We start from the raw sequence: 10,828 nt of genomic DNA on the forward strand, positions 1-10,828 counted from the left end.
CATTGCACAGGTTCTTGATTAGTCGTACCAAGCGCCCTAACTTGACACTGCTTTTACAACGATCTCTATTTTTAGAATAAGAGCAAGCGCAGCAGTTTGGGCAAGCGTGGCGCCTCGCTCGCTCTGGACGACGACGACACGCCCGTGAAACGACCGGTTAGTCCGACACGCACCCCGAAGAGTCTGACATCTTCTCCATCCAATAAGAAAAGCTCCTCGGGGAGAAGCAGCGGTTCGGACTCCCCCACCAAAAGGCCCGTCCCCCCAGAGGTCCGGCGGCTGATCGTCAACAAAAATGCCGGAGAGACTTTGCTCCAGCGTGCCGCCCGTTTAGGTTATCAGGTAAAATCCCTCCCGTCTGCTGGAGCAGCGTTAAAACTGAAGGTACGAGCAGTGTTACCCATCTCCTGTGTGTGTCCTTCCTCTGCCGTGCAGGACGTCGTCCAGTATTGTCTGGAAAAGGACGTCAGGGAGGTCAATCGGAGGGACAACGCCGGCTACACAGCTCTGCACGAGGCCTCCTCTCGAGGCTGGACTCAGATCGTCCAGATGCTGCTGGAGCACGGCGCAGATGTCAACTGCAGCTCGCAGGACGGGACACGGTGAGGCTTAATGCCGCGTGATGGGCGAGGTTGTCAGATTTACTGCTCTAATAACATTTTCACTCCGAAAACCGAATCAGGAAGCTAATTTTTGAGAAACGTTGGAGTGTGTCACTCATGGGCATTTGACAGATTTCACGTTGACGGCCAGCCTGGGTTCATTTCACAGACGGGCGGCTCAGACCAGCGTAACATGCAGACCAAACCTTCTCCTCACACCTCACCAGAAAACCTCTTTTCTCACCATTTCAGTTCAATTTTTTTCTGAACTCTTCACACAATTTTCTTGCTGTTTAGTTGTATTTCTATTCACAGCAGCTGCGCGTTCATTCTAATGATATTTTGACAGCATAATGTGTTCACATTTACTACTTTCACTATTTACACAGTTGCCGATGATAGTCCAGCGACTCTTTTGACTCACTTCTGTGAGAGAATAAGCTGTGGTGAAAGGTCAGAAGTCTGTTAGAGACTTAGATAGCGGAGCTCTTTTTTTTGATGGGGTAATTGCGCCGTCCTTGTCGTTTTCACTCGTACAGTCCCTTAAAAATCGCTTGCTCTTCCCCCAGGCCCCTTCACGACGCAGTGGCGAGCGATAACCTCCCGATAGTGTGGCTGCTTCTGAACCACGGTGCAGACCCCACCCTGGCCACCTACTCCGGACACACGCCGGTGAAACTGGCGCACAGCTCCAGCATGAAGATTTTCCTCACAGGTGCCACCAGCCTTTTGTTTTACCTTTTTTTTTTTTTTTTTCTCTAAACTCTTTGCCTCCAAGTTAATTGAACATTTATTTGCCAACTTTGCAGCCACCAGTCAAGCAGTTCATAAGATTCATCGATTGAGTTCCAACAAAAGCGACTACCTGCGATTTACTAGATTGGATGAATGTTTGAATGGATTTGAGTTTCAGTCATTTCCATGATGCAGGAAGAAATGCAGAAGTTAACAGATATGACGTCTTACCTAATAAAGGGTTAATGACTTTTCAATCACTGGAAGACCAACAAGTAATTAAGCAAATTGCTTTAGATTTGCATTCTTGTCATCACAAGGTGATTACTCACACAGGCCTGCCTTCCTGGGAAACATTCGATCCACACGAGTGCCTTTTGCCTCTGATTGTTCAGTCGTCTATTCAGCTTCGGTTCTGCTGGATCCAGTTCAGGGTTCCGTCCTGGACACGCCAGCAGTCACTTCTCATGGGAGACAACAAAATACAAGTCATACGTTCTGTTGGTTTTTCTCATTCACGTTGCTGCAGTTTATTAGTCGCACACCGTGTGTGTGTGTGTGTTTTCTCTTTACATTGGCAGACTGCGCACAGCTGCAAAGCAGGTCTTATCACAAAGACAGGCTACAGCATCAGATTGTTCCGTTGAGCTCTCCGTGCTGTCATGCCATCGTGAGCTTTGCTTGTTTCTGTCAGCGAGACGAGTGTTTCCATCAGTGTTTGTCCACGTGTTCTCATGCTAACTGCCACTGTCGTGAAAAATAAAACCTGTTTTTTTTTCTCTTTCCCTCCAGAATATTTCACCGACCTGGAAGGCCGCAACGAGCAGGATCCAAGTGTACCCTGGGATTTCTACAGCAGCTCACTCTTTGGTAAGAAACATCAGTGTTCAATCTGTCACTGCGTTAAATATTTTGCGATTGAAATTTCCACTCCGGAAACAAAAGCTGGAGTGTTTGTTGGCGCGGCGGCCGGGTTGCTGCCGGGAGAGGAAGCCAGTTTGTAGGCTGGGCTCACGCTTGGCCACTGGGACATGGACGGGTGTTAGCGGAGAGTACCAGCATCCGCGCTGTGTTGTAAACAGCCACAGGGAGCCAGTTATCCAGCAGAGGGAGAACAGGATTAGAGTTGCATGGAAGAATCGAGGGAGACTTAAGAGAATATGGACTGAAGCTCTTTGAATAAAGACGAAATATGACAAGTTTTCTTTCCACAGATTGATTTTGTCCCCACATAGAGATTATTTATCTTTGCATAAGTTTTATTGAGAGAATCTGATCATTACTTCCTTTAATTTACTTCCAGGTGATATTCAGAAGACGTTTTGTGACAGGGAAGCGGGTTTTGACTCAACGGGGAAGTGAAACTTCACAAAGCATTGTGTCTGTACAACTGTCAAAAGTATCTGTATTTTCGGTTTGTGAGGTAGAACAGTTAAACTGCTATAGAGCTCTTTAAACAGGAGATTTAGGAAGATCAATCTAAGACAGTTTGCAGATGAGAAGTGGTTTAATTGATGGGTTGTATTGAATAGTTATTTGCTGGTTAACTGATAAATAAGATTTCTCGTTAAGGCACTGGGTGTGGTGAGGATGAGGTGTTTTATTAACTAATGTGTGTCCTGACTGGGGACAGGATTTTATGAATATATATATTTATTCCTGCTTTTTTTTGAGCATTTTTTTAAAATTATGTTTAACATTATTTCACTACAGTGATGCATTTCTCTATAATGTTAGAATATAATTCTATTTTTCACTGTGATTTTAAATGTGACGCCTCAATAATTAAAGGGGACATATTATGCTTTTATCACTTTGTGAAAAGTTTCTTATAGTAGTGTGTGTTGCTGTAGCATCATTATGACGTTCAAAATTGAAAATCGTCTGTTTCCTCCCTGTCTTGCTGCACCACATTTTGTGAAAACGAAACGGAAGCTGAAACGGTCGAGTTTGAGTTGGGTCTGCTTATCCTGAAATAAGTGAATTCAACTCCTCCCCCTGTGTGTGTGTGTGTGTGTGTGTGTGTGTGTGTGTGTGTGTGTGTGTGTGTGTGTGTGTGTGTGTGTGTGTGTGTGTGTGTGTGTGTTCTCGTATTTCTATCCTTGTTGGGGCCAAATGTCCCCACAAGGATAGCAAAACGTGAAACGACGTGCCTTGTGGGGACCTTTTTCCAGTCCTAAGTAGGAGAAACAGTGTTTTCTTGACCATGTTGTTGTTACTGAAAAAAGTAAAAGTGCAAAAACATTTCTTTAGGGTGAGGCTTTGTTGTGGTGTGGGTTAGGGTTAGGGTAAGGGTCAGGGTTAGGGGCTAGACATGAATGGGAGTCAATGGACGGTCCCCACAAAGATAGAAATACAAGACTCTGTGTGTGTGTGTGTGTGTGTGTGTGTGTGTGTGTGTGTGTGTGTGTGTGTGTGTGTGTGTGTGTGTGTGTGTGTGAGAGAGAGTGGGCATAGACAGACGCGTTCAAGTGCATACTGGGAAGCAGGCTCAGAAACAGCCTTTTCTGAGGAGGATGACTTTTTAGAGTGCTGAAACTCCGAACAAAGGATGAATTTGGGGCGGACAAACTTAAATATTATGTTTTTGGGCTTCTGAGTCCTTTATGTGACGTGACTGAAAAATAGCATCATATGTCCCCTTTAAAGTTCAGTTAGAAACTACGACTCCATCAACCTTCCACCTTCAACTGAGACAGTTCGTTCTCAGTCTACATCTGCTGCATCTGTGCTACACAATTTTACTGCTTTCTCATAATAAAGTCACTTCTTCAGCAAGTGCTCACTTTTTCAATAAATAAATTTACTATTAATTAATACATTTACTTTTAGAAAGGATCTGCAAATTCTTATGTCTTTATTTTCTATTTTCTTCTGTTGATGCCCAAATAAAAGAGCATAGACGCTGCAGATGTTTTAGTATGAATGCTGTAGCTTGATAATGTTTTTACTTTGCATTTTACTGGAGATATTGATATTATTTAGCTGTTGGCACAAGCTGCTAAAAAATGTTATTAACATGTTCATCTTTTTCCCCCCGGACGTTTCAGTCTGATTTTTGTATAAAGGTGTCACATCAGTTTATATTATGCCCATAATTAAAATGTGTTGAGCGTTCACAGATTTCCTAGCCTTTCTGAGCATCTGCTGCTGGTGTAAGTTCACCTCAGTGTCCGTTATCGGTGTGAGCGCTGCGGCCCAGCAGAGGGCGCTCCGGCCTCGTGCCTCCCAGCAGCTCAGGGTAACCAGACAGACTCCGTTCTCGCTCTTCTCATTCTGGTGAACTTCCCCCGGCAGAGAGCGACCAGGAGCCATGCTGGGACTTCCTGCTGTCCGAGCAGAACCAGGAGCTGGAGGACAGATCCCCCTGGAAGACGGAGCAGGACTCCGGGGACAAAGACTGCCTCATGTTCGAGTTCTCGGACGAGCCCCTCCTGCCCTGCTATCATGTTCAGATGTCATTAACACAGGGGTGAGTGAGCATTCGGACCCCCGTCAGCAGATGTCACATTTCATCTCTTGTTTTTGTGACCATGCAGACCAATGATCAGTCAGTCCAGATTCTGTTTGCAACAAGAAGCTCCCTGACAACAGTCACCTCATAGCACCCCTTTGTTTTCCTGCTGTTGACCATTTTTTTTAGCCCCATCACTGCTCGATTGTTATTACGAAAATATAAATTACTTTGTAGTTTTCGGTCTTGTTTTGCCCTTTAACCCACTGACAGTGTCACACTTTTCTCTTTTTTAGCTTTTGCAACTGGTTCCTCCTGACGGACGTCCTAAAGCGTCTCAAAATGTCGTCGCGAATCTTCCGGGCGCGCTACCCACACTTTGAGGTGGTGAGTTTGTCGCGCGCCGAGCTCTGGAGGCAGGTGTCGGTCAGCCAGGTGAGCGCCGCTCTGGCGTCGCCGCACAGAGGCAAAATCAAGGAGGAAGATCAGGACGAGGAGGAAGAGGGGCTCGTGGATCTGGTCCGGTGTGTGCCAGAGCTCCAGAGACTACTGGGCTCCTCCATACACATTCTGCAGGAGGAGGATGAGGACGAGGAGGAGGAGGAGGAGGAGGAGGAGGAGGAGCAGACAAACACTGGGAAGCCTCGCAGCCGATAGCCTCGTCCTCCCCGCAGACAGACTGCCGTCGCGGCGTCAGCCCGCGTCCTTCCTTGCAAGCAGCAGCTCAAAGGAAAACCTCTCCGTCCGTTGAAAACGAGGATCTTGGGTTTTAACTCCAGCCACACTAATGACTTCACACTCCACCGATAACCTTTGACCTCAGACGTGATCTCAAGGACCTGCACACGGGAGTGGTCAGTGCTGGAAAGCAGCTTTCAGGTTCCTACCCATAGGTATATTTGAATACACTAGAACTATTGAACAAACCTTTTTGTATGGATTATGTATGTACATGGTAGTGTATATGTATATCTTGCCATCAGGGTTAACACATTTGGTTATATAAATGTATTCTTGTGGCAAGGGACGGATATTGTTTAGGACTTTTTCGTTTGAGTTTGTTCCTGAGGGAAAGCGATATGTTTTTTTTTTTTTTTTTTTCCGACGGGATAATCCGAGGCTTTTATCTTGGTGAACTCTTGCGTAAAGCTAAGATGCTTAAGTCAGGGAGGCCATTGGCCCAGATGGTTTCTCTGTCGACCTGGGAGCCGTGGAGACCTGCGGAGAGGAGACCACAGCGAGTCATATTCACACGTAATCGCCCGCCCGGCTCACAGCCTCACTTCCAGTCCCTCCCCACTTTATCGCGCTATAGAGATCATCACTGGACGGACCTAATTGCTCACAGTGTTTATTTTTCCTCCACATTTCACAAAGTAAAGCCTGGGCGGCGGCGGCAGCGGCGGCCGGCGGCGAGCCGCCCCGGGTCCCCGCGCACAGTTTGACATTATGTTGGACCTTGACATTGAGGGTTTGTTTACAGACATGGACAGATCGTGTTCTCCGCTCCTCCTGAACTCATGCAGAGTCCTGTGGATCTCTCTGGGAGGAGACGCCGCGTCGTCCCCGGAGACGCCCACCCCACTGCCCCCCCCCCCCACCTCCCACCTCCCACTATGGTGTTTTCAGATCCCAGAGTGCTTTGTGTTGCAGTGTTTTATTCACACTGTTTGTTGTGCTTAATTTAATAGTCATTAATATATTTGACCTCTTGTGTATCTGACAACCTTATCGAAGAGAAATGCTTTCTATGGTTGGTGCTTCATTCTGAAATGTACTTATTAGGATCCCTTTATTCTGAGATTTTACTCCCTCATTTGAAAACAGTATTTCAAAAAAAAAAAAAAAAAAGAAAAAAAAAGAAAAAAGAAAAAAAGGCAAAAGTACAGTTTTATTGTACTGGTGCTAACATAGATTTTGTGTTGACAATCAATGAAGTTTTTGGTTTGAAGTCACAAACTAATAAAAGATATTTAAGATGAAGAGGTGTAAAGAGAAGTATAGTTTAGTTAAAGTGGGATACAGCAAGACTGAGAGACTTAAGACGCGTGCAAGATCTCGAAAGAGCCTTTTATTTGATTCTTTTATAAGAAATCAACAAGAATAAAGCATGATTGTGAATCATAGTTTAATCTCCTCGTTTTGTTGCTTCATATTAAATTATATGTTAAGGGTACAAAGTCACTCTCATGTATAGTTCTGTCGATTTCCTCTTTTGACATGATATCTATACCGACGAGACTTTTTTTTCTGGCATAATATGGAAAAAGCAGAGTTGCTGTTGCTTGTTTGGAAGCAGGTGTGGGTCTCATTGGGCCTCAAACTGTTTCACACTGCTGTACCATGTCTGTGGTCATAAATTAATTATTGCCAGAACAATTACCATAAAGACTTTTTCTACAAATCCATCTTTTTTTTCTTTTCTTTACTTTCCTTTACCCGAGTTCCAGATGAGAGTGGTTGAAGTTACAGGCGTACGCACCCTGTACATGTCATCAACTTCACAGCACACAAAGGAGAGACAGTTGCCGTGTTCTCATTTACAGTAAACACACTCATCAGCCACTTCATTAACTACTCCAGGATCGCCGGGGTCCACATGCAGGCTGAGATGTTTGAATGATGCTCACTTTTTCCAGTCAGGCCAACCATTGCCCTGCTTCGTTTGACCTTCATTTGAAAATATTTAACACGTCTGTATGATTAAATGACACTGAGCTTGTATATTTGTGTTAACGAATGGTTGGATGGGGCGACCGGATACAGCGAGTGAATCATCAGAATCAACCTCACGTGGTCAGATTGTTGGAGGAACCCTGTGTAACCTACACCAGACATTGTAAACCACTGCTCCACATAGGTAATCTGTTCAAATAAGGATCCAGTAGTCAGCAACAGTCGGATACCGAAAAAATGACCAAACTGCCTGATACACACGCATGAATGAATTAAAATACAAGCTAAAGATCAGGATACTGACTAGCTCACAGCCTCATTGCTCTGTTGCTCCGTCGCTTAAGGTGATTAAAGTTAAAGATATAACTGAGTGAGCATCATCTCGTAACTGTCGGTGTGTATTTTTTCCCCCCATTAAGCTGTTGAGAGGTCCTGGAGTCATTTGAAAAGATGCACAGGTGGCAGTTTGATCCTGGCTGAGCAAACACAGCGTGATTCACCTGAAAGCTGCAAAGCCACAAAGTTGTGCAGATTTCAGTTAGCTGTGGTCACTGTTTCCAAGATGGAGCACGATCAGCCTGTGTGGAGAGCTTCTAATGATCTCAGCCTCCAGTGGCTCAGTGTGGTTTGAGTTTTTTTTATCCACTAGAGGGAACCAGTGACAGCAACTCCCTGCAAACCCAACTTTTCATTTTCATGCTTCCCAAAGATCCTTTTGAACGAGTTCCATCTATCATATGTTCATTAGTTACTTGTGACTTTGTGATAACCTCTGTTTCATGTGACCACAGATATATATCAACCCTCTGTTGCGTCACACTGCGTGGATAACAGTCCATGTGAAAAGCCAATTTTCCAGAGTCGTCGCTTCCTTCAGGGATCATAGGAGCATCAGAGAACGCACGCCGAATGTGAGACAGAGCGGCAGCTTTCAGCCGCAGCTTCCCACAGTACAGCCCTGCTGCCGGGGACACGCAGAGGCCTCACGGCGTGACGCCGCCCTGCCAAATAACTAGAGGTGGCATCAGGAGAGACATGTCAGGACTGCTGCTGAGCCTGCAGGCAAGCTGCTCTCATAGGGACGGTCTGCTCTCTGAGAATCATCACTGAGGAATCTAACACATTATTTTGAGCATTTTAACCAGTGAGCGTGCAATCACCCTAAAAGTTTAAACATGACTTCCTTCAAATGTTTATGGAAGCTGATCCTGATAAAACTGCAGCCTGCTTGATAAAAGCGTCAGTTCATCGCAGCTTGCAGCAAGTTTCCAAGGAGTCGAACGTTCCCAGCTGAGGAATCAGAGTGAACCTAAAGGCCGGGGAGGTCTCATTGTGCAGAGAAGTGACAGGCGCAGCCCCTCGCAGGGCCTCACAGGGTGAGTACAGATGGTCCCAGACATGGTGTAACCTGTGCTGCCTCCTCGGGGTTACTGCAGTTCACTCTCTGCTGGGACTCGGTTCGATCCCACAGCTGCACCAGCATGGATCTCTCTCAGCTCCATTCACAGAAACACAAATCTGATGTGTTTTTAGCTTTTCTTGATTTTGAGGTCTGAAATGTTTTGTTTATTTTAATTTATATAAAGTTTGGAGTTAAATCTTTAGTTTTTAACCTTTCTAAAACTGTAATCTTCACCCAGATGTTTCTCTCTGTTCCCAAGTTTCGTTTTTCAGGGTTTTCAGGATTAGGGGGCATTTTTAGAGTCTTTTGCAAAGCGGGCCTCAGTTTCATCATACATGGAGCTGCACCCTCAGCTCCACCCTCTCCACCGAGCCCCTGCCATGCCTCGCCGCTCATTGGCCTCGCCTCGCGTGGCAGTGGACCTCCATTGGACAGAAATGAGGGCAAGTCTGCACAAGACCTACTGACAGACTGACATGGAAAGAGGAAGAAGGTGCAGCCTGGCGTTGTTCTTATGCTGAAACATTTTGGGAGAATAGCGCATGAATCATGTGAACTTATCCGTGGTTAGTTACTCATGGACTTTTCATGTCAGACTTCCTTGATGAAATATTTTATTTAAACAAATCCTTGACTTAAAATTCTAAATGAGAGAAAAACTGTTAAATTGTCCTTGAAAAGGCTTCTTTTTTCGGTTGGTGGGAATAATTATCCTGAACCTGCCTGCATCTCATTTGTTGTGAAAGCCTCTGAGGGCGTCTGGCACTGCTGAGGGTTTCAGCGAGGAGCGTCTCGGCGAACAGTGCTGGCTCAGATCGGGTTATGTAACAGCCACAAAACAGTGAAGGGGGAAGTCCTGCTCACTTCGCCTGCATGTAAAGCTGAGCCTAGATACTTCCTTTTCTCTGAGTCCCCACAGAAACCGGCCCCCCCCCCTCCCTTCCCTTCCCCTCCCCTCCGCCCGCCCTGCCTTTGTTGACTGCTAACCAGAACTGCGAAGTTGCGAGGATGAAAGGTTTCGCCTGTCTGACGTGTGCTTTGAGTGTTTGGGAAACGCTTCAGCGGTCTCGACAGATCAAACCTCCCTTCCTCCCATGAGGCTACACAGTCATCCCTTCGGTGGTGATTCAGATGAATAATGTTATCTCTCTGCAGAAGACAGGACGGCCTGCGTGTGTTTGCCGTGCGTCTGCTTTTGAAATATTGATAAATCATACATGAGCTGACTTCTGACCCTCCCAGTCTGGGCCTCTGTGTTTGTGTTGATCCAGAGATATCTTGTGGCATTCGATCTGTTGCTATCTCTGAGGTGATAGAGCTCTAAATATAACATCAGGGAGAGGGGGAAATACCGCGGCCACGCGTTGCACACTTGCTCCGCGGCTGACCTTGTCCAGAAACCTGAGTTTGCATGATTGTGCTGCCAGCAGCTCATGCAGGCTGCACGTGTCTCGGAAACCCGGGCACCCTCACATCTCAGTCGAATTTAAAAGAATTGAGTTGCTTTGAATTTTATCTCCAACCATGCAAAGGTTAAGCAAACAGTGCGGCTAAAAAACAAGAATAATAAACATTCAAACTCTTTCAAAAGGATTAAAAGGCCTTTAATATCATGCTTTGAGACACAAAAGACGCTGAAAAACAATTTTCCTGCAACAGACTTTTCCAGTGAAAGCAAGAGAGTAAAGCTCTTTATGCAGGCAACCATGAAAAACTTGGTGCAGGTAATTCAATCTGCTTAGACTCAAGTGCTTGGTGAAAGGGTGAATTTATCAGATTCCTTCATTTGTCTTGTCTCTTAATTAAAATGCAGAAATGTAATTGTGATTTGAGTCACAGTGTGCTGCTAAACGGTCATTAATGAGTCATGAAAGTGATATATTAGTGGATCAGAGTGTTCTAGACTGTTTTACTTAAAATAGAAGTCGTTAGGTAAATATAGCGGGAAAGCCCGGATAG

At 45.5% G+C, this 10,828-nt stretch overlaps 1 protein-coding gene across 1 annotated transcript in view; it reads left to right on the forward strand.

The window, feature by feature from the left end:
• Positions 1 to 6,688, forward strand: part of bcorl1 (BCL6 corepressor-like 1) — a 29,072-nt gene extending 22,384 nt beyond the window's left edge. The window contains exons 7-12 of the mRNA XM_030106774.1: positions 76 to 342; positions 436 to 602; positions 1,172 to 1,317; positions 2,130 to 2,207; positions 4,635 to 4,809; positions 5,088 to 6,688. Coding sequence (XP_029962634.1) covers positions 76 to 342; positions 436 to 602; positions 1,172 to 1,317; positions 2,130 to 2,207; positions 4,635 to 4,809; positions 5,088 to 5,448 — 1,194 coding nt within the window. The 3' untranslated portion in view covers positions 5,449 to 6,688. The remainder of the gene's footprint in view (positions 1 to 75; positions 343 to 435; positions 603 to 1,171; positions 1,318 to 2,129; positions 2,208 to 4,634; positions 4,810 to 5,087) is intronic.
• The last annotated feature ends 4,140 nt before the right edge of the window (positions 6,689 to 10,828 follow it).

Source organism: Salarias fasciatus, chromosome 2 (assembly GCF_902148845.1).
Source record: "Salarias fasciatus chromosome 2, fSalaFa1.1, whole genome shotgun sequence".
Classification (NCBI taxonomy): Eukaryota; Metazoa; Chordata; class Actinopteri; order Blenniiformes; family Blenniidae; genus Salarias; species Salarias fasciatus.